Source organism: Halichoeres trimaculatus, unplaced genomic scaffold, assembly GCF_033239565.1.
Source record: "Halichoeres trimaculatus isolate MK-OKI-2021-1 unplaced genomic scaffold, fHalTri1.1 fHalTri1_scaffold_8, whole genome shotgun sequence".
Taxonomy (NCBI): domain Eukaryota; kingdom Metazoa; phylum Chordata; class Actinopteri; order Labriformes; family Labridae; genus Halichoeres; species Halichoeres trimaculatus.
The window spans coordinates 12,327,810-12,352,330 of record NW_027437186.1 but is presented as its reverse complement, the minus strand read 5'-3'; the positions used below and the strand labels follow the sequence as shown (position 1 = coordinate 12,352,330).

The 24,521-nt window shown below is 40.5% G+C and overlaps 1 protein-coding gene across 8 annotated transcripts in view; it reads right to left on the bottom strand.

Annotated features, from left to right (window-relative positions):
• The window catches only part of blnk (B cell linker), a 50,093-nt gene extending 26,784 nt beyond the window's left edge, over nt 1-23,309 (bottom strand). Inside the window, exons 1-4 of one of the 8 annotated variants that reach the window (XM_074675518.1) lie at nt 23,230-23,309; nt 20,335-20,429; nt 20,143-20,205; nt 94-140 (exon numbers count right to left, since the gene is read on the bottom strand). In XM_074675518.1, the coding sequence (XP_074531619.1) occupies nt 94-140; nt 20,143-20,205; nt 20,335-20,403 (179 nt within the window). In that variant the 5' untranslated portion in view covers nt 20,404-20,429; nt 23,230-23,309. Of the gene's footprint in view, nt 1-93; nt 141-598; nt 621-789; nt 974-1,230; nt 1,323-2,017; nt 2,078-20,142; nt 20,206-20,334; nt 20,522-23,229 lie in introns of those variants that run through there. The other 7 variants (XM_074675517.1, XM_074675520.1, XM_074675519.1 and 4 more) reach the window with 7 other exon arrangements.
• Nucleotides 23,310-24,521: the final 1,212 nt, after the last annotated feature.

Sequence of the window (24,521 nt, the reverse complement as noted above, 5' to 3'; positions counted from 1 at the left end):
AGACAGGCAGCAGCAAACAATGGAAGAAGAAAAAAGAGGTAAAGTGAAAGGAGGAAGAATGGAGGGAGGAAGCGGATGACAAGTTTGACTTACGGCTGGTGGATGATGCTGAACTTGCTCATGTCAGTGCTCGACAGGTTCTGTGAACAAAGCAGAGAAATCAGCCATAAATAAAGCTTAGCTTGAAAATGTGATGAATCAGAGTCTGAAGAGTTCACAGATGAGTGATTAAGTCTGCCACCTTCACTGAAGAAATGCATGGATTTACTGAAACTTAATAAATCATAAGCAATGAAGCCGACGTGGTAGTGCTAAAAATGGCCTGAAAGTAATGGATAGGCCTACTACATTCCTGTAAAGACAAAAAAGGATGATCTTTACGGCAAACTTATCCATGTTTACTTTGTGCATTGTTAACCATATGACATCCACTAACAAAAGGCTTGAAAACTCAGCATCAAAAACAGATAGGTGACATCACAGAGACTATATTCATGTGTTTTCAGTCTGTAGTTTAAGATGGTTGATTTTTAATCAGTGGCAGTTGATATCCCAAGTGTATCAGTCCATCATGTGATAACAGTTTTCAATGTCTTACTTTACATGGTCATGAGCTGTTTTTTCTTGTTCTGTTTTGCTTTTGTCATTTCCAGTTGGATGTGTGCTTGTTGCTCAGTGTGTCATGTTTCCTGTTTTATTTCGTAGTTCTCGCTCCTTGTGTGTCTGGTCTGACTTTACTTCCTGCCCTTGTGAGTTCCCCTCCATTTGGTTTTCCTTCATTAGTCCCACCTGTGTCTTGCGTCACACCTGTGTCTGATTACCGTCTCCCTTCGGTCCCCTCTGAGGCCGTGTCCGTACGTAGCAGGGTATTTTCAAAAACAAGTAACCCCTCCTTGTTCGTTTTAAAAATACTTTCGTCCACGTGCAGCAGGGAAATCCGCAAGTAAGTGCAGCTCGAGGCATACCAAACCAATATTTGTCAGTGTTCTCCAGATCCAATCAGAATGAGCCCCCTCATTAAGCTGTGACGATTGAGCACCGAAAACTCTGTTTACCGGCGTCCACATGAAACCATGAAACCAGAATTTTCCAAAATCTTTACTTTGGCCGGAGTTTTCAGAAAACGTCCTTTTTTGGTGACGTAAAGCTGCGGTATCGTGTGGCGTAAACACACAAAAGTATATCCGGTTTCCCAAATTCCAGGCTACATGTGGACATGGCCTGTCTTACCTGAGTTCCCCCCTCAGGTGTTCTGAATGTGTTTTTCCTTGTGCTCCTTCTCTGTGGATTATACGCGGATTTGAGTTGGACTCTGGACATTAATCAAGGTAAGTTTAGTTGATTTTTTTTATTTTGTTTAGGTGCTCTGCATTTGGGTCGTGCCTTTTTGTTTTGGGTTTAAACCAGAGGATTTAGTTTTATTTTGTTGCTTAATTGTATCAAGACTTATTGCTCGATATTATTAAATTCTCAATTCCTGATAGTTTACAGAAAAATATTGCAGATTCTTCCATTTTTTAAATATATTTCACAAGGGACAACAACTTTGCTACTCATTTATTGACATATAGAAACAAAAACAAAAACAAACAAACAAACAAACAAGCAAACAAACAAAAAGTTAAATAATTTTAAATTTTTGATAATGCATTAAATAGCAGATTATATATACATATATAAAATAGATCTTGGTTTGCTGGTGTGTCTGAAAATTTGGTTATGCACTTGCAGACAGATGAAATACATAGTACTAAGTTCAAACAGGTCACCACCTAATTCAGGCACATTAGAATTTAATCCTTGAATTATGTCTCTTCATATATTATAACTATTGAATTGTTACAACTATAAAAAATGTTTGAAAGAGATTTTTAAAATCTTCCTTCTATGAGAGTGATTATGTAAAAAATATGTGAAATTTGTTGCTGCGCTACGTGCAAATCAACACAAGATAATTTTTGATGCCACATAATTCCTGCTCATCAGCTGATCTGGTTGAGCGGTTGCAGTGCATCACCTGTGAGCTAACAGAAGATGGCAGCATGTCACAGAGAGCCAGTCTGAGAGCACAGCTTGTGTTTCCAATGTGACCTCATGTTTTCTCTAATCTAAACCAAAGAGGAGGAGAAATCTGTTAATTAATGTCTTCATGAGAGCTGCAGGGCCAGACTAACATAACAGACATGAATATACATGCATGCACGGAGACAGACTTATTGTTGGAGAGAATCTGCATCCATCCACAGAGAAGCTGCTCAGAAACAGCTCAAGGAGGGCAGATTAAAAAAGAAACAAAACAAAACAATAATTTACTGAGGTGCTGTGTGTAACTGTAACTAATTTTCTCTCTGTTGTGTTTGATTCCTGCTTTGTAGGAAGGCAGTTGTGATTTGTAAATGAAAGGAAATGATTACCATAAAATATGCAACAAATCCCATTAAATTATGTATTCCTTTCCTCATTCGTTATTCATGGCTGCAGGTCGCTTGTGGCTCTGTGTCTTAGCTGTTGGTATGTTTTTATTCTTTAAATCAGATATACAGATACAGAGCGACACATTTGTGGGAGTTTGGATGTTTGTGAGTCAAACGAACTGACAGAAAAGAAAGTGATGTGTGATAAGAGGTTAATGTACGAGCCATGAGTCTGAGATGTCTCCTTCATTTCTATGAATAATAAATGGCAGAGTCTCCTGCTGCAGGGCTGCAGTGATGACCTGTTTTAGTGCCTACAGTTTATTTTTATGTCGTAGTATCTGTTCATGAGACAGCTGAGGGCCTGATAATGCAGCAGATATCTCCTCTGAGTGTGAATATGGGTGCCTCAGTGAGACAAAAAGATGTATTGCCTCCAGGAATAACCAGGTAGCTCAGTGCTGGAGCTCGTGGTTTAATCGCTTGTAAATCAGACGGTGTGATCACTTAATATGAGAGGCTTTACCTCCATCAAAGAAGTGAACCTTGGCCTCACAGATACACTCTGGATCATCCCACTGGCTTACAGGAGGGAAAAAAAGACGCGCAGAGTCGGTATAAAATCAGACTTAGCCTTTTGACACAGAATAAAATATCAAATAGTCTGCCCCTGTGGATACACCCAGGCTCTGCTCTCACGCTGAATTATTTATAGGAGGGTCTGTGTGCTGGTTCATATGAGACACAACAGCTCTACAAGCTGCAGTGTGTCTATTGTAGTACAGACCAGAGTCTTTGCTCAATCACACCTCGGTGTGTTTTCTGACTATAATCCAGTTACTAATTAGCATGTGAGAGCCCGCTCTTTGTCTCCAGGGTGTGATCCTTCCTACTTTGAGGTCTTGCCTGAGTAATGTGACCTGTGTGAAAAAGTAATGTGTTCTCTTGCATATCAAATTTTATCTGTACTTAAAGATGTTTCTTTTTCCTTTGGCCTCCATTCATGCATGGGAACACCTGGAGACACACTCATAAAACACGGGGGTAGTTTTTTCACTCACTGGTTTCTGAAGAGGCATTGTGGAGTCCTCTTATGGTGGGCATGACTCAAGTTAATTTCCAGTTCATGTAGAAACAGGCAGTGAAGTGGAGTTCAGGGGTTTTTTGGCTGCGGGAAAAAGTCACAACCCTGATCATGCAAAACTCTGAGTGATTCTGCGGGGCAGGGGCAGGGGCAGGCGTGAGGAAAAAGCAACCTTTTTTCCTCCTTTTCCTTGAATATCCATAATGGTGTTAAGTTTAGTTGTTAAAGGGGCTGTGGGGATTTTCAAAGTGATCTTCTACATATATATCTGATTGTTATTCACAACTTAAAAGAAATCTATCAGCCTTAATATAGGTTATTCCTCAATGCTACTTAGCTTACTGATTGTAATAATTTCTTCAATCAATTTTGTAGTGATGAGGAACGCTGGAGCCTAACTGTCAGACAGAAAAAGGACAGGAGCAGAGGAAAGATACATGGGAGAGTGACAGAGCATGAGCTAAAGGCTGAAACATTATGGGGCACCGAGTGTAAATTTCAGTCACTGTTTAATAGGCGACATTTTGTTAAGATTTAGTTCACTTTTCTCACATTTAGCTTGTTTTTTCTTTCATTTGAGACCAAAATTCATGCATAGGATGTTCTGTATATTTGTCTAAAATGTGTACACATGAAAAAAAAATCTAAATGTTAAACGTAAGTGCTAAATCAAAATGTTAAATCTAAGTGTAAATACTAAATCTAAACCTAAATGTTGGATCTAGATCTAAATCTTAGATTGCTTGCCGAGTGTAAAGCTAAATGTTTAGATCAGACAGTGGCTTAGTTCAGTTTGTGGTGTGGACTGCGACAGCGATACCCTGAAGTGCAGCCCATACACTTGGCTAAGGGGCCGTTTACATGATATTGGTTTTAAGGTGAAATGCAAAAGTTTTGTTGCGTTTCAGCCTCGCATTCCGGCTGACTTACAACACAAATTTTTGACAACGGCCTCCAGAGTGGGATTTCTCTGAGACGCTGCCGACACCGTTGCCGTGTAAGCAGTAAGTCAGCCTTTTTTAGTGGAAACAAAGATGTCACACATCGGGCAAGCGCATACAACAGTCCAACAGTACCGTTGTTACAAACTACCATGTTGTGCTTGTACTGCTGAATCTGCTAACTGTCTTTAACAAAATGTGCATCTGTTGCTCCACTTTTGAACTTAGTTTTCCCCAATACACCAGATGATCAGCTCAAGTCTACTTGGGTGGAGATCTCCCAAAAGTGCCTTCTGGACAAGGCAGGGGGCCTGGCATGCTTACTACAAAGTTTTCAGTCCCTCTGCGTTTCTGTGTAAACGCAGATTTTTTTCACTGTGTTTTAGCGTTTTCAGATGAAACATTGTTGTGTAAACAGGGCCTAAGTCTGCCCTCTTGAGTATGTCAGATTGGAGCATACCCGCCATGTCACTGCCTCTTTCCCTCGCATCACCCGCTGAGCCTCATGCTGCATTCAAAGCAACCCGTAACTCGTATGTTTCCCAGTTGAAATCTCGGAGTTCCGACCTGAAAGCGTTCCAGGCAATTCACAACTTTGGTTTGAGCGCAAGGAATTCTGGGATGTAAACAAACCAGCATGGCAGAAATTCTAAGATTTATGCTTGGTCATTTCAAATACCAAAGGAGCCTGCAAGTTCTTTATTTAAGTGAAACGGAGGGGAAACCACCGCATCCATAGAAGCTGCCATATTGTTTTGGCACAGTTGTGACGTCACAAGGCGTAACTCGGAGTACATCGATCTGGTACGAGTTCATGACTCGTAAGTTATGAGTTCGACTGCTGTTCCGGGGCATTTTCACGAGTTACGGGTGGGAAATATACGAGTTACGGGTTGCCTCGAACGCACCATTAGTTGGTGGTGTGGGCGGGGCTGCGTGATCTGAGGCAACTGCAGGAGGTGTGGAAGACAGACACAGACTTGCCTCCTTTGCATAATTTCTAAACATTTAGCTTTACACTTGGTGAACAATTTAGGCTTTAGATTTAGATCCAACATTTAGATTTACCATTTAGGTTTATTTTTATGTGTACACATTTTTAACAAGTATATAGAACATTCTGCTTTGCTTGAATTTCAGTCTCAAATGAAAGAAAGACAAGCTAAAAGTGAGAAAAGTAAACCACTGCATTTGAATCCACATGCAGTGGTCTGTTCCAACTTGAGAGTCTATCAATAAAATGAAGATCAAGGCTATGTAAGCTCTACTTGGTAGATGAGTGTTGGTAGGACTTAATCAGGATTTACTAACATTACAGACATGTCTTGGAGCACCAGGCTGTGAGTGGCACTAAATATAGACCGCTTCTAAACTACTGTGCAAACTGACAAAGTTTGCTTGTTGTCACGTCTGCCTATGGATTTATCCACTGATCCATTTCTTTTCTGCACATCTGGGGGCAGGGTCATGGTCACAGCAAGTATCCATCATTCCTCAGTCCAGTGCCACTCTTCAGCTTCTGGGGGATTCTGTGGCACTGCTCCACCAGATGGTCAAATACTCCCTTCAGCATGTTCTGAGTCGACCTGAGGGGCTTCACACTGCTGGGTGAGCCCAGAAATCCTCCAACTGAGGCTGGGGGCGATCCTTATCATTGCCTGAACCACCTCAAGACTCCTTTCAATGCGAAGTGGTTACACTTAAAATAAGTCAGTTTTACAATAAGTTTATAGTCCAAAAAAGAGTTCATGCTTTTTTCTTCAGTGTTGTTATCAGGATCAAAACCATGTGCAATGTTATTATCCAGCTCTGATCTGGTTGGTCAAATTTTGAAAAGCTGGGCTCTAATGTTGGATAAAATAGAACAATGCAAAAATACTCCAAGAGGCAAATTAAACAACCTGGAAAGTACGAACATTTACTCTCTTTCTGAGTTCCGTCAGCATGAAATCTCAGTTTCAGCCATAAAAGCTGAACAGAGGGACCACTTTTTGTTTCATTTCACACGTGGCTGTAAGAAGTGAACAGGGTGTGAAGAAGTTGACGTATGAAACACCTCCAATGCTTTTCTCCTAAATGAGTTTCATTTCATGAGAAATATAACAGCTTTGCAGCTACATGTCCCCAAAATTACCTCTGGTTCTTCACAGCAGCTGTGCAGCACCTGTCTCATGGCTGTCATTAGGTGAGAGACTTTCCACATGTTCACAAATCTGCGCTAAATGTTCCAAAAAACACAAGTGAGACAAGCTCATTCTGGGACTCTCTCAAAGCACGGTTCGTGTTTCCTGTGTTATCAATTCAAAACCACCTACAGTGATGCTTCAGCTGGACTGCGTCAACACCTGATTTCTTTTAGCTTTAACTTCTTTGTTGATTTTTCATCTTTACTGTTCACGTTTGATCCAACAACAAGGTGATCATGTCATATATGTGAGTGCATATGCAGTCTGTCACTGTGATTGGCCTTTGTTTGTCATGCACACTGTTTGACAGTGACATCCACACAGAGGCAGCGTGACACAGAGGCTGACAGCTCTTTTGATCTGCTACATCTCTTTTTTTAACCTGTCTGCCTGTGTGAACAAGCACAGCATCAAAAAGATGGAGACCACCTTTATGTACACCCTGCTGGCTGACTGTCGTACTTATCCAAGCTCTAACTTACAGCTACATATTTCCTTTCATCGGTCATCTATTCTGGAGCCTGACTGACTCTGACGCACACTGGAACATTTAGGCTGTATAAAGGTTTTTATGAAAGATTCACATTTTAATCACAGGAAGTTTGAGATGTAAACCTCAAAGTTGGTGCTGTCTGAGATTAATTTTTTTTTTTAAGTTTTTTGAAAAAGACCTTCTGTGTGCATCCTTTCTGTAACTAGACAGATTTAGTGGGAGGGAAACACCCACAATAAACAGCAAAGGTGCAGCACAGAAGATGCACCAAATGTTAATTTTTCAAAAAGAAAACACTTGCATGTAAACCTCAATCTCTGTATCAGAGATCTGCATCCTTTACTATCAAAAGAGCCATTTCCCCTGTCCCATGAAAATAAGTTTGGAGCCACAAAACCTAAAACAGCTGTTGACGTTTTACAAGTTTTATTCTTTTGCTATTTGTACCTGTCACAGCCTGTCACATATGTTGGCCTACTTTGAAATTATTTTAACATTAAACTCCGCAGGCCTCTGTGAATTCCTTTTCCATATTTGTGTAAAATTAATAAAATAAAACTAGCGTACTTTATTATAAATAAATAAACAAAAAATAAATATATAAACAAAAAAATAAATAAAAGATTGTAGTCCCTGATTAGCATCTAATGTAAATATAAAATTAGGAATATTTGTGACTTTGATCTCAATTTTCCAAAGCAGTTCCACAATCGATCTTTTTCGTTTTCTTCAGTTTGGCACTTTCCAGCAAATGCAAAGTACTTCTTCTGAAAATGTCTTTCAACATGACATTTTTTTTGTACTTATTTGCTAACTTAAAAACAAATCAATTCAGAATTGAATGAAAAATTAACTTTTACTCATTTTAAAGACCTTTTTTTTTTTTTTTTTTTTTGTGAAGACCAGCGGGAACCACCACAATGAGGTGAAGAGCCACAGGTTGCAGACCCCTGCTCTGTATCTTTGTGGGTGGATGGATTATGAGAAGTGCTCATAAACACATTTTTTAACAATATTTGAGAGAAATAGGCCTTTTTTATTGGAAAAAGTCTTTGATCTTTATCAGCTCATAAAAAATGGGAGCATTGCATTGATATTTTTGTTCAGTGTATGCAACCTGTAATATTGCATTGCCCCCTGGTGGCTTGCTGCAGTACAAATAATAAGGCTGTAAACACTGACAAATACTAAATGACATACAATTGGAATCAAAACTAACATGTCAAATCATCAAATTACTTAGGATACAATTGTAACGTAAGTCAGGCTGGGACCTGGTTTCGCAGCTCTGACCTAGTCTCCAACTTTAACCCCCCCAAGGAAGGAGAGGTAATAAAGCAAGTTTTGGAAAAACAGACCTCTGCGCTAAAAGTGGTTTTCTCCCCAAGTCTGCCTCATCCCTTCCTCTGATGTTTGCAAGACTATAAAACATTAAGACATCGCTGTAAATTCGAAGACTTTTTGTTGACACCTGGCGGACATGTGAAACTGTACAGACATCCTTCTCTCAGGGAGAGGCTGGAGAGACCTCTCAGCCTCCACCTAGTATCTTGTGACCCTCGACCTTTCTCTCTGGGAACAGGAGAGAAGGAATGCCAGGAGAAGATCTGCTCCCCACCTTCTCCTCAAAGACAAAGACTCTTTGATTCACACAGTTGAGAACAGCACAAAAATGATGTTTTTACACCAAGACTTACATGTATATCTTCACCTTTGCAAACATGTACTGTGTAATGACAATCATTGATAATGTGCGTGTGAAAACTGCTGTCTTTCCATTGTAACATCTTGATTTTTATTTTATTGGGTTCTTAAAGAGGAAAACCTATCATGTTTAGTCTTGATGTGAAGCTTAAATCATAAGAAATGTGATTTTGACTATTACATGTAGGAATCTCTTTACAGCTCAAAGTTATAGTTAGTTAGTGATCTCTGGGACAATCTGATCCACGTGCAGAAAGATGAGATGTGAAGGGGCGTCAGCCTAAAGTGACCTCACTGACTCGGCGGGAAAAGCTGAGTAAAACTCCACTCCAGGACAAGAACATTGGCTCTCTCCTTTTATCCTTCTACATGAAGGCTCTTGCTCTTTTCTCTTCACCCTTCTACACGAAGGCTCTTGCTCTTTCCTCCACCCCTCATCCAGAGGGCTCTTTCCTCTTACTTCTTTCAGAAGGCTCTTCTCCTTCTGCTCCTCAACTGGCAACGCACATGCCAACTCTAAGCTCATCACCGGCTCCAGACTCTACAGGCTGAGACGCAAGTCACCCCAGCCCGACTGCATCCAGTCATCTATCGGTGCCTGGGTCTCTCCCTGAGACACCCAGCTGATCGACGGGGATTCCCCCTCATGCGCTGACGTCAGGAGACGAGCGCTGCTCACTGCTTTCCCTGCGGTGATTCAACTTTGGAACTCTGCCAAAGTTTCAACCCGACGCCCGGCATCATCGCCGCTGTCCCAGCCGCTACTGCCGCTGTGAGAATCGACTCTACGGACTCAACTCATCGGACATCACCTCCGTGACGCTCAGATGACCTGCAGCAGGCCTCCAGCCTCTCCATCATCCCTCAACGGACATCCGCAGACATCTGCAGCGGGACCCAGCCACCTCTGTCGCCCCCTCCACTCTCACCATCGGCCTCAGAACTTGTGTAAGACAATCTTGCATTTATTGGTATATCGTGGTCAATGCCCCAGAGATCTTGGGTGGGTTAGTTAGTTTATGCGGGTTGGTTTATGTCATTTTTATTCCATTTATTCCGGTTTTTATGATCAGTTTCACTTTCTATTCCTCATTGCATTTATCCTTTTATATCTTTCACCTGTCCATTTATTCATGCACATTTTCCTCTTTTTAGTTAGTAAATAAACTTTCCATATATAAAGAAATTGCTTTCTGTCTTTGTGTGGTTGAGATTAATGGCCTCTGTACACTGTTCAAAAGAATTCACGTTTGATGTAGCGGCCTTTTGATATTGAGACCTGATAATTAATAATTCTATGAATTACTAAATCACAAATTCTTACAGTAAACCTTTCTAAAGTTTCCCTGTTTTCTCCAAAACTGGGTGGTGCCCCGACTTAAATTTAAACTCACATATCGTAAGTTTAGATGTCTTTTGAAAGTTATACTTTCCTCCGGTGGAATGCTGGCATTCTGCTGTTAATAATTAACTAGTCATTCTTTGACACCGATTCACGCTACACAATATTAATTTAATTCATTTCACAAGGTCATCTGACCCCCCCAAACTGGGGTACTCATACTCCCAGGGGTACGAACGCATAGTGACGTATTTTAAACTAAAAATAAAATTGTGACCTGAAAACAGCCTGATTACATTTTAAAACTGGCGTATAAACAGACATAGGCTACAGTCTGAGGTCCCTGCTCACTTTGCCAAAAATTCACATGATGGGCTTCCTTTTATAGATCCGTGAATTGCAATGCCAAAATAAATACACGCACAAGACTCTCGTTGAACTATCGACTCCTGTGGTTAGTTAACATTTTGATTTGAATGGAAACCTATTTGATCCATTTGCTGTGATGTAACGGAGAGGCACTGCAGACTCATCCGGTGTATTTCAGCCGTTCCATACACATTTCTTTTTCTAGCTGCTACATGTGTGTGAGAGTAGGGGCCACATGGCTCAGAGGTCAAATATCATCTGAAAAGTTTGGGAACCACTGCCTGAAGCTAACCCTGCGGCTGACTGTAGCTCCTTTCTAACTGGATATTCTGTACATTCAGCACATGCGTGGCAGTCCTCTACCTTATCCTTGAATGCAGCCCAGATCCGTGTTGCCTACTTCCCTGTGCCTCTTTACATGGGATCTTTGTGACCTTTGCTCCATGTTCTGTATAAACATGATATGAATATTCAAAGTGAGCCAAAGGGAAAGCTCAGCTGCAGCAGCAGGGTGATATTCAGAGCCCAGAGTGCAGGCCCTCTCTGCCCTCGTACGCATGCTGAGTTACTGATGAGTCAAACCCAACTTATCATAAACTATAATTCTTCTTCTTCTTCCTCTGCTGAACGTCAGGCAGAGCTATCACATTCAAGTCATGCTGCTGCCCTAGAGAAAAACATGTAAATCAACTCATTTTGTGTTTAAAAATTCAACACTTTCCAGACTTTTTTCTAAAGGAGCTGTTATGAGAATACTTGGAGCGAGTCTGTTTTTTCATTCTTTAATTGACATGAAGTTTCCTCTTGTGTGATGAGTTTAGGCTCAGAAATTCTGAATTTTTAATCTCAAGCAGAAAAGAGCCCGTTGTGCAAAGAAAAAATATTTCCACCATTCTTTTTTCCCCCTTATTGTTATCAAGAATTGGGAGAATTTAACATTAAAATTGCATCACATCCTTTAAAACTTCAAGATTGCACCTCTGATTTATATTTCTAAAAGGAAATTCTGTTCCGCTTAATACGTTTTAGAAGACGGTAAAAGTCTGAAGAAAAAAAAAAATCAATAAAAAAGACAATACTTTCCCAATTTATCACTTTTCAGTCATTTTTCTTTTTGTTATTGTAATTATTTCAAATCTTTCTTATTAATGATTTTTAATCTCAATCACTCCTGTTAAGGAGAATTTGTAACTTATCATTCTTACAAATCATCATTATTCTAGTTTTGCCGCGTTTTCCTTTTGTGTTTAAACCATTTAAAGCTAAATTTAATGTACAGCAGGTGCTTATTGTTGCTGCTATTGCTGTTGTTGTTGTTGGCATATATTATGGGTCTGATGAGTGTTTCATTTATTTGTACAAGAACTCGGATAACAAGTTGCATAAGTATAAGAGCACAGGGACCAAATGAAGCTTGCATAAGGAGAGCCTAGTATTGTTTCTGTCTTGATTTAAGGTTACCAGAGATAAACCTGCATCCTGCTTCTCAAAACTGTTTATATACAAGTATCACAAGCATCATTCAGTGCAGTATTGTGGGAAAACTGTTCCAGATGTTATTCAGTATCTTTGATGTCAAATATAAGTCTGTTGAAATACAATTAGAGATTGACAGGTCTAGGGATGGGCACCTTTAACATTTGAGACAATACGGTACCGATTCCCAGTATCCTAACTCAACGGTACCAATTTTTGGTACTTTTGTGTGTTTATGTGGTAAAAAATGTCAATTTGTTTGGTAATAAAATATAAAATCTTCTCAATTTAACATATTTATTCTTCAATATATGACCTTGAAATGCTGTGTTTGTGTCCAGCATGGAAAATCACCTACTCTTCAACTCCCTCACAGAAATAAGGATGCGTTAAGGTACCTAAACACGGTACCTTTAGGGATACACGATACCGATACTAGTATCAGGTATCGGTGCCCCTTAAAGTTGGATCGGTATCGGTGGGAAGGGGCCGATCCATGGTGCCGATCCAGGCAACCAGCTCTATGCCTTTTTTTTTTTTTTTTTTTACCCAAAGCCCTGGTATTGGAACCAGAAAAGTTGGGTTGGTGCATCCCTAGTATATGCACACACAAAGATTAATAATGCTCATTCTGTCTTATCATATTTACTCTATCTGCTAACATTATGGTATCAACAAATGTGATATTCTTATGTAACATAATAGAAAGTCAACACAAAACTCTTTTTTTATAGCTTATTATAGGCTGAAAAACCTGAGGTTCAAAGTCTTAAGTTAAAGCAAACTATAATGGATGGAAAAGTTTCTTCATTTAAGTGCAAAGAAAAATCAACTCTCTAGGCTAAGATCTGTCTTTGGCAAGGCCAAAGAGACAATGTTGATTTGAGAAGTTTGGCTGCCCACTGGGGTTGGCCATTGGATTTCAAGGGTGCAATGGCCACTCTGGCTGCCCCTGCAAAAACACCTGGTGACATGCTATGAGTAAAAAAGTTGGTAGTACAAGTTGAGAATGATAATAAAAACACGTTTAGATCTGCAGAAGTCCTTTCATTTCCCCTTGATTGAAACTGTGCTTCAACTTTCACACTAAAGCAGCAAAGGTTACAGTTACAGCTGTTGTAAAATCCTCTTGCAACAGGAACTAACATTTCACTCCCAGATAAAAAAATAGAAGAGGAACCAAGGATAAAACAAGCTACAACTTTCATGATTAAAGTGTTGAAGAGCGCCACCTGCTGTAACTCGCAGCAGGCCGCACACATTAAGAGCATTACATAGTGTACCACAATGAAGAAAACTGAGCAGCCTGTTGGCACACAGCCCAAACCCTCAATGTTGACTACAGGCCTCTGACAAGTAAAATAACCAATTATAGTTTAGCTTTTGGGGTGATTTCTGGGGTCACCGGTCAGGTTTTGAAGGGGGCCTGGGCCCCCCTCTGAATCAACCCCTGGCTCTCACTAAAAACTTTTTTGACTCAAGATGTCAAAGCATAAATATGAGGATGCTGGCTGTAGACCGGACGCGAGCACACTTTTGTGAAAGGTACGGTGAAGTGAGTGGAAAGTACAAGGTGAAGGGGCAGACACTCTTTATAAACACAGAAGGACTCTCAGCACAGTATTCAGGTCAGGTAATCCATCAGATGATTTAACTGTTCTCAAACTTTTTTGCCATGCCCTTCACAGGCCAAACAACACTATTCTGAAGCTGGCTGTAAAAAGTCCTCCACACCTCTGGGTAAACAGATTTGGACGTTTGTGTTTTCACACATCACCTGAGAGAAAGAGGGAGGGGGAAATGTAAGGAGGGCACTGCATGTGTGAGGTGTAGTGTCTTGGACTCCACTGGGGACAGCACAGTCATCACTACCCATACATCACATATGTATACTGAGTATTGAACATTCACAGGGCAACCACATGCACTGTGTGACAAAATTCAGTTTAAAATTTTGTAGCACGTTACAATCAACTTTTGTCACATTGATTTAGAGACCCACTGCCTCGCTACCTTCTGGTCCCGAGTCTCGCGTACACTGTCATAAAAATGTGACTTTTAACCAGGTGATGTATTTGTTTTGAAACTAACTTTTTTCTGTTCAAGTCTACTTTTTACTGGATATAATTTGACAGGATAGTATAAATCAGTGCAGTTACATAGCGCATGATAACAGGCAAACGTAAGTTTGAACCGTATGTCAGTAACCTGCTATATGTAGCGCTAATAGCAGCCCAGTGCTACCATAGATTTTGCAAAATATGGACATAGTCTCCCGTCTGTCTCTGAGACAGAAAATGAAGCACATGCACATAGCGGACATATTGGTGGTAGCAAGGGCTTCGTGTATAGCTTTAGGGCGCCTGTCCGTCACATGACCCTGAGCTGTGCCTCTGATTGGGGGAGCTTACGATCTTAATATCCTCTGAACTGCCAAGTTAGGAAAACATTCACCCCCTGTACAGAGTGTGCTGATAGTAAAATTGTTTGAACCAGGTTGTAAATAGGTTAATTTCTGCTGTGAAAACCTCTTAATTTGGCTTGGTGTGTTTGTGACTTCCAGTACTTCCAGAGCCAGCCTTAAGCGAACACTCAAAAAACAGCAGATTTTAACACTTCTGCATTGTCTCATATTCTTAGACCAGAGCTTGGGTGCTACATATAGCTGTAGGCTAATATGTTAACAAGTAAACTGTGAGTTCTTACAGTAGTTGAGTAGCCTTCTATATGCAACGTTGACAGCCCAATGGTCTGGGACGTGTCTGCAATCTGTATGGCTGGTTATTCCCAGCCAGCGCTCATCTACCAAACAGAGCTAACGTAACCTCACTCTTCATTTTATTGATAGACTCTCAAGTTTTAACAGACCACTGCAGAATAACTGCTGACTGTGGGTTGGAATGAACATAATCACAAACAGCTTAACCCCTGTGTTATAGAGTGATACAACCTGAGCTCGGGCCGTATCACTCTCATGCTTAGCTTTCTTCTGCTCTTCTGTCCTTTTTCTGTCCGTCAGTTAAGCTCCTGTGTCCACCATCACTACAAAATTAATCACAGAAATCGTTTTCAATAAGAGAAAAACACTGATCTCTCTTCTCACTTGGTGTTGTTGTAGAGACTTAGACACGCTGTGAATCAATGGATTTATTTCCTGTATTTAAATTCTGTTTGTTGATGACTGTAAGCTCTGCCAACACCTGCACCAGTTACCCAGTGTGCTTTGGGATAATTTATTATCCTCAAAGACATTTGACATGTTTTGCTTTGTCAGGTGATCCTAAAATTCAACTTTGTCGGCCAAATCTGAAAAGAAATTATCCCAAGAGCGACCAAAGCATCAATCACACACCACTGATCTATACTTGAGACTAAGATGAAGTGTGTTTATGCAACTTTGTGAAATCTACCCCCATATTCCATCTTTGGAAAAACTTTCACAACATTTTTTTTTTCTAATCAGCTTATTTTTTAAATTAAACTCATCATTAAGAGAAAGTTAAAACATTGGCATTTTTCAATTTTAAATTTTGAACTTGAATAAAAAAGAACTAAGTAATGTCTAGAGCCCTGTTTGTTTACGTCTGATTTCACTCAGTCAATTCTTTACCAACGCAAATGAATTAAAATGAAAATAAAGATTTTCCATGTTTACTGATTTAGAGTGCTGGAGGAAAGTCACATTTTTGTCAGTCTCAACAGGTCGAGGTGAAGTGTGCTGGAACTTGTTGCAGTAAATTGGTTTGATCTGATACAGTTTGTGGGAGCTGGTTGTTGATTTTGTTATTAAGAAGTAATCACCACTGGGGTGATGTGATTTTTAACCAATCAGAATTCAACATTTAACACAGTTGATATATTTCTCTCTGAGATATTAATGTGCTGGAGAAAACCTCAGTGCTTCTCAACAATTAATGAGATTCATCCTCTGGGTAACGTCGATGTCTGTGCAGGATTTCACAGAAGCCCATGAAGTAGTAGTGGTGGTTGTTGATATCAGTTTGGACAAAGTGTGTGGACGGACTGACTGACAGACTCCTCCATAGATCCTCGCCGCCGGTGAGGCAGAAAATCAAATACAGCAAACAACAAACATCCATATACCTCGCTGCAGGAATTGATAGAGTATGAGTGGGAATATTTGCCCGAGTCTGTAGCCTTGAAGCTCGCTCTATTGAAGGTGTGTGTATCCAGCCATGGTGAAATATTCCTGTTCAATACGAGCGTGGGTTTACCTGACCCTAATAGAGCCCAGGTGTGTCTGCTGAACCTGTGGCTGTGGATCTATCAGTCCATACACACACTCACACACACACACACACACACATGCACCCACTGTATGTATTTTTCAGTTCTGCACTGGTAACTTGCACATCAAAGCCTCTGCTCTGAAACATTCATCACTCGGAGTGATAAAAATCCACAGCGAGGGTGTTTCAGGGGAAATATTTCCACGATGCAATTCCCCATCTGAAATGGAATCAGTTCAGGGTCAGTGCATAATGACGGGAGATAAGAGTGATGCTCCCGTTTTTTACTTTAAAAGAAATGTTTGGAAGTGGCCGCTCAAAGAAAGCTAATGAATGAGGGCTTCTGAAGACACTCTGATGAGTTAAAAGCATCACTGAGGTATTATTAGGATCCTCCAAACACTCAGTATTAGGAAGTTATGAAGCCACGTCACAGTTGATTCACTACAAAATCCTCTTTTCCCTCCTCTGACTGAAGCAGATTTAATGATACTTACCTAAGTGGGGATCACAGCTTTATTAGTGCAGTCTCATTTCACAGTTCTTACTCCCTCATACAGACACACTCACACACACACCTCACACCTGCACTCAGTGTGTCAGTGTGTGCACACACAGGAAAAGCCCTTAACAATCCATGAGCTGAGAATGAAATCAAAGGAGAAGTTGCAGCAGATGAACTTCCATGAGAGAAGGACCGGTATTTACTCACTGGAGAAGTGAGGGAAGTGATTAACACACACACACACACACACACACACACACACACACACACACACACACACACACACACACACACACACACACACACACACACACACTGCTCATGCTTCTTTTCGGGTTGACTCTCCATTGTTCTTCAACTTTGGAAGTTTCAAATATGATGTAATTTTAAGCTTAAAATTCAGTTTATTCAAGAAAAAGAGACATTGTGAAGTTTTTAAGGATTGGTTTCTGGATTGGGTTTCATCACTGATTTGACCCGGATTGATTAATTTTTAATGTCTTAATTAAAACGACCAGAACAATAACTATTAATTCATTCAGTCACTTTAAAAATACTATACTCTTCAAAATGTGCAGTTCATCTACTTCAAAGTGGTATAAGGAATTTTTTACAACAGTGTGAGGAGGGGATCTGCAGTCTTGAGGTTGACCTGCCACATCAGTATGTACCATGTAAGAAAGGGGTCTCTTGTCTCAAGGTTAATCTTTTACACGACTCATCAATATGTAATTCCACACCACCATATACTCAGCACTACTTACAGCTCATGGACTCAGAGGATATCTTTAAGGTCATAATTATGCAATCTTGTTTGTCACACTGTATATATACCCTGCACACCTGGATAAAGTGGAAAGAGACGTAAGAGTGAACTAAGCACTCTTTTGCTGCCTCCTTTCTTTCTCCCTTTGATCAAAGATTTGGGCTTGGCCCAACTGAGAATCTTCTGTTTTACTTTTTTACATGGGCTGGGCCCAACCTAGGAATTTCCAGTATAGCACACAGTTTTGAAAATAGTTTGGTCGTTGTGTCTGAAGCACACAAATTGGCAGCATAAGTCACACTAACCTCTAATTCCCACAAAAAGTGTAAGCACCACACTGCGCTATACTTCACTTTAGTCAATCATTGCATTCACACAGCACCCATTGCAGTCCGCCAGCGCTGCGATCACCAACAGCTTTGCATGGCTGTTGTGCTGAGAGTCTAATTTTGCCGACATATGCGTCAATCTTTGCAGAGCAGATCGTACCAAAGTGGAAATCAGACACAAAAAGGATCTGAGTATCTGGTCATTCCAAAACAGAGCACCATGTAGTGGCTCTCTATGTCATTAGCACATGGCCAGAAGTCATCAGCAGGTCAGATCCAGAGGGAATCAATCTGACATTATGGATGAAGAAAAGTTAATCTTGGAGGTAAAAGACTTCATATTTCTAAAAGATACAGCACTTTTTTTAATATAAGGACACAAACAGAAAGGAGAGGACATGTACTGAAGGTGCTGAAGTTGTGGGAGGGCTAGGTGAGTTTAACATACGAATTAATCACCATAAAAGTACACTGTCATGGGTGGGATTCCTGCAGGAACATGTGGTTCTCCTGTGATCTTGATCTTGGGTATCCAGCTGCTATGGCACTGCCAGAGATGCATCCATCATGAATTGGTGTGCACCCAAAAACCGTGGGGCTGTGCAGCGTGGTGCTCACACTGTATGTGTGAATCAGGGGAAATAGATTCACTGGTAATCTCTCGTGGTCAAACCTGACTTTACACCCTTTATGGTTACCAGCTAAATGTAGCTCACTGCTTTGATACCTGTAACTTCACTTGTCATGTTTCACAGTAATTGTCTAAACATTTATGTTGTTGCCACCAAACTGCCCCTCCATGTCTGACGTCCATCTATGTTTCTGTTTTGAGCTCACTGTTGTTGCCATGGCTGCATTTTTCAAGCTTGCTCGAGTCAGCTTGCTTCCTGATTGTCTATTGTTCCACCAAACAATCCACAGAGTGCACGCCTGGCTGCCCTCTGCCTCACCCTAACACACCACAGGATTTATGAAGCGCAGATATTGAACGATCAGGGAAGCAAAAATATTTCTTTACATCACACCACAAGAAAAGTGTAACAAAAGGAATTTGGGAACCATCAGAAGATCTGGCTTTTGCTGAGTTTTGTCCCCAGGGACTGGGAGGAATCTGGCCCAAAATCAGCCCAGTGTAAATTTCCACAAATGTGATTTTTTTGGACCTTGTTTTGTTCTGCTGAGTGCTGTCATTCCACACTATGCTTGTGTAAAATATCTGACAACATCCAAAAACACATTCCTGCAGCCAAGATTTTTAATGAATTGAAATGTTTTCAGGACTAAAATGATCTGTTATTACTTTGAGGTTCCAAAACAGAAACCGGCTCTTGCCGTGCAGAATATATTTACAATGTTATAATGATTGACTGTATTTGTGTTTTAGATATTGCACATTTTTTTGTGCTGCATTGATATCACTTATTCAAAAACACCAAATTCATTCAGTAATGCAAAACAGTTGAAACGTGGTTAATAAGCAACTCCTGTTTTGTGTTTGAAGGCAGAGGTTGAAGATAATGATCTGTCCTGTTTCCTGTTCTGTTTCTTATTCTTTAACAAGTGGTCCACCTCTGGAGTGAACCCTGTGTTGTCAGATGCTTACACCCTTAGCACAAGTGCACCCCTAGAAATATCTGTACCTTTCAGGACAGCTGGTGCCATAGTTGGTCAGTTTGGTCTCCAAATAATGCTCATGACATATTCAAGTTAGTGTTTTTCCTTCATGTTAACGCCATTCTTTAAAACCACATCAAGATTTACATCTTCGAAAAAGTTTCATCCACAGAAATCAGCATCGGTCACGTAAATAAACCTCTCCACCTTACAAACATGCCAACAGTTAATTTTCCTGATAGGATTACTTTGCAGCTGATACGGCCTGTTCTGTGTCTGTGAGCTCTGGTGATCCATTAAAGCTTCCCTTGAATATCTCAAAACAAGATCTGAGATTCACAACCAGTTCCCCTTCACAGATCCAAGTTTCAGCTTTATGTGAACCTTTTCAGTAAACAAGTGTCAAGAAGTAACTAGATATGGTATCGTAAAGACTAACTCTTTAAACTTCTACAGCTAGTCACGAAAACCAGAAATAACACAAAGACCTATAATCAATCTGCTGTTTTGATTACACAATAATTATAGCCATGATTACTTCGGTGGATTTTCAATCAGGATCTAATTGTAATAACACTGAATCACAGCCATGACTTAGTCTTCAACAAATTAGAAAACGTGATAACCAAGGAGAGACAGGTAGAGGAAAAGTATGAAGGACTGACTCACCAGAAGTTTTTTTCCATTAATCCTCAGTCTGTTTACCACATTAGCACAGTCTGGCATTTTATTCTAAGAGCAGAAAACACGTCAGTTTAGTCTCCTTCTGTCATTATATGCACTTTGTGATTTATGATGGGATACATAAAAAGATTAAACACAAGTCCACACATGAGCCTATGGTCTGTCAACGTGACTCACCTTACTCATGAAAAGAGCTACCTGTGCATGGTCCCACCCCTCGCACTCCTCTCTGGACGGCAGGTTCATTTTTTTCCTCTCTCAGCCGGGAACCTCTGAGAAGGAGAGCACACTTTTAGAAGTACAGTAATGGACTGACCCGTCACGCACCAACACACCCGCAGACTTCAGCTAGGAGACGTGCACTTGAGAAGGTCCCCTCATCAAATCCAACCTCAAATCTTCATTTCCCTTACCGGATGTGCTGTTGCAATTTATGGTGTTTTAAAAAAAGTCTGAAGCCGTCCATCAGATTTCACTGCCGGGATCCACAAAAGGGAAGCTGGGACTTCCTTAATGTCATTCTCTTTTTTACATGTTATGAAACAAGAGTGTCAAAATGAACTGAGGCTTTTTTTCTCATCATTTACAGTCAGGCAGAGAGTCTGACTAATTGTTTATGTATTTTTACTAAGTTTATTTATTTAAGCTTGAGAACTTTTCAGTCTCTTAAGAAGGAAATGAAAGTGTGAGTGTCTGTTCAGTTTTAGAAATGCTCACTCAGACAGGAAATGTTGTTTTTTGGGGAGACTGACCTCTCTGACACAGTAAAAAAGAGACTGTGATAAGGCATACAAGGGAAAGAGAGAGCCAGAAACTTGATAAAAGCTCAGAATGAAGTGGATTTTTCCTCTTCTATCAAAGTCAGCCATGGCTTGTTGTTGTTTTGGATGTAACAAGGTACTGCTGCTTAATCTGAAAATGTTAAAACATGACTTTTAGAAGGTCAGGCTGTTTGTCTCAGAATTAGAAAAAGGATCCTCAAGTAAATTGACTATAATTTTAAAGGTTCATTAAATGAATAGTTCTATGTCTGGGGGAATTGTGATGAATTTTTTGTTTTTAACAAAAAGCTACAGCAGTTCAGAAAGACTAGGTATTTATTCTAACACTGAGAGAACATTTTTTTATTACTGGTGAATGCTGCTTAATTTTCCAAAATGACACTCCTTTACTGCAAAGTCAAAGAAAGTGACAATTATAGACAATGACAAGTGCTTGAAATAAATGCTTTGATATCTCCTTGATTTGAAATTCAGGGTCCACTGGTCACTTTTTGAGGCACACTTTACCTGCAAGGGTTGGACCCCTTTTTTCTTCAGAACTGCCTTAATCCTTGGTGGCATAGATTCAACAAGGTACTGGAAACATTCCTCAGAGAGTTTGGTCCATATTGACATGATAGCATCACACAGTTGCTGCAGATTTGCTCCTGCTGGAAGTAGCCATCAGAAGATGGGTACACTGTGCTCATAAAGGGATGGACATGGTCAGCAACAATACTCAGGTAGGCTGTGGACTTTAAACCATGCTCAGTTGGTACTAAGGGGCCCAAAGTGAGCCAAGAAAATATCCCCCACGCCATTACACCAGCAGCAGCAGCCTGAACTGTTGATACAAGGCAGGATGGATCCATGCTTTCATGTTGTTGATGCCAAATTCTGACCCTACCATCTGAATGTGGAGCAGAAATCCAGACTCATCAGACCAGGCAACGTTTTTCCAATCTTCAATTTTCCAGTTTCGGTGTTGCTGTGTGAATTGTAGCCTCAGTTTCCTGTTCTTAGCTGACAGGAGGGTCACCCGGTGTGGTCTTCTGCTGCTGTAGCCCATCTGCCTCAAGGTTGGATGTGTTGTGCGAACAGAGATGCTCTTCTGCAGACCTCGGTTGTAACCAGTGGTTATTTGAGTTACTGTTGTTTTTCTATCAGCTCCAACCAGTCTGTCTATTCTCCTCTGACCTCTGGCATCAACAAGGCATTTTGTCCCACAGAACTGCTGCTCACTGGATATTTTCTCTTTTTGGGACCGTTCTCTGTAAACCCTAGAGATGGTTGTGAGTTGAAATCCCAGGAGATCAGCTGTTTCTGAAATACTCAGACCAACATTCACACCATATGTAAAGTCTCTGAAATCACCTTCTTTATTGTGATGCTCAGTTTAAACTTTGTCGTCTTCACCATGTCTACATTCTGCAGAGATGCTGCTATATGATTGCCTAATTAGAAATTTGCCTTTGTGAGCAGTGTAAACTACACACTATGAGCACTTGATAATTTCCTGAAGGAATGTCAGATTTCAATTTGTCAGACTTTTGCCTCAGTCCATTAAACGAGCTCAGGCTCAGAGAAGTCACTGCTGTTTCTGAATCATGATTATACAGGACTTCCTCTTTTACAGGTACAGTTTTAACCTGCATTTCTGACTGAGTGACAAACTGCTCACAGTCAGTGATTTTTGAAAGTGATTTTGAGGCCATGCAGTGATTTCCACTACAGAGTCTTGTCTGTTTTGAATGCAGGTGCTGCCTCCAGGCCCAGGAGATCACATTCATCCCATACATATATCATAAATGGTTTGCAAACCAACATTTCTGTTTGACACATTTTACACAGTGTCCCAACTTGTTTGATTGGATTTGGATCCACTCAAACATAGGCTATAGGAAATCAGGGACTGTGTAACATCTGTTCCTCTCGTAAAGCCTGTGCATTGACAGATGCTTGTCTAATATCTCGGTCATCGAACTGGTCAGGGTGGAGTTTATTTATATTCTGTATCTTTGTGATGGAAAGATGTGTGAACCACACAGTGTGCATGTCAAACTGTCTCAAAGACAGAACAGCAAATATAAGTTCAGACCACAGCCTCTCACTTCCCTCACACATGCAAATCAATGACAAGGTTCAGCCAATAAAGCAAATGGAATCCATCACTTCATTTTATTGCATTCTGTTTTATTAGTGAGGGGATTTTTTCAGTGCAGCCTTTAACTCTGCGAGGAAGCATTCAGAGCTGAAATATTAATGAGACAAAACAGCAACTCTTCAGTGAGGACCAGATAATAAGACTTACCTTCAGGCTGTGCTTATTCTTCCTTTTTTGATGCTCTGCTGGTTATTGATCCCAAAATATAGAATGCAGAGGGCTGACTGGACCGGGAAGGATTTAACTACACAGACACAAACAGAGAAGAAAAGTACTGTCAAAACAATGCTGAGGACAACATCCATCCATCCATCCATCCATCCATCCATCCATCCATCCATCCATCCATCCATCCATCCATCAATCCATCCATCTCCTGTGAATTATTCAGTCTAGTTATCTGACAATGAATCACTCCTTGCCTCCCTTCAAAAGTCAAGCAGCCTACTCTTAGTGAGGCTTTGTCACGAATAAAGTAACATGTTTCCCCAGTGTACTGTTTATCACACAAATGGGCACTGAGTTAGTGGCAGCTGAGATAACATACAGTAAGTACAGTGGCTTTGAAAGTTAGTATTCCAACAGGGTGAGACAAGAGCCCAGTTTGAAGTGAGGTCTTAATGCTAACAAGTCAACACAAACTATTAATTCGGAGATGATTTACCAACTTCAAATGGTGTACAGTAATGCATAAATGCTCTGAGATACTCTGCAGCTGTTGCCTTGATTGCAGGACAGGATCTGTCTGTACCTTTTCTTATCAAAGATGGCTAGAGTCCTTTATGCCGACTGGTCAGGTTGGACATGTTGTCAGGCTGTGCCTGACATTGCTTTTGTTGTGGACACTAAATCTTGTTTACAACTGGGTTTTGACCAATCAGGATGTCATAGATCCTTGTTGTGAAAAAAACAAAACAAAAAACAAGCTAGAACCAGTTTTGTTGAGAATGGTCGAGTCTGCTTTTAAAGTGGATTTCTTTCTCCACTTCACCCTGTCAGAGATGGTTAGAGTCCAGAAGCCTCTTTTGTGGTCTTTTGCCCTGACCGGTCAGATCTGTTTTTTTCCCATTATTTAACCCTTACAACTAGGAGATAATCCTCACTGAGATTAAAAATCTCCTTTTCAAGAGTGTCCTGGCCAAGACAGCAGCAGTGAACAGAGTTTTGGATGTATGTTAAAACAGTCATACAACATAATACAAGGTAGCCCATAACAGACTCACAATAGCAGCTTTTAACTAGAAACAGCCAGAAACAATAATCAAAACATTTGCATCCAGATGTGGCAGTCTCCAAGTCTTGCAAATTCCTCTTAAAAGTGTCCAATGAGATCAGTTCAATGTAAATCTTTTTGTAAATTATTCCAGGCCGAGGGAGCACTGAATTTAAATGCCCATTTACCTAGTTCAGTTCAGACATTTGGGATGGACAACAAATAA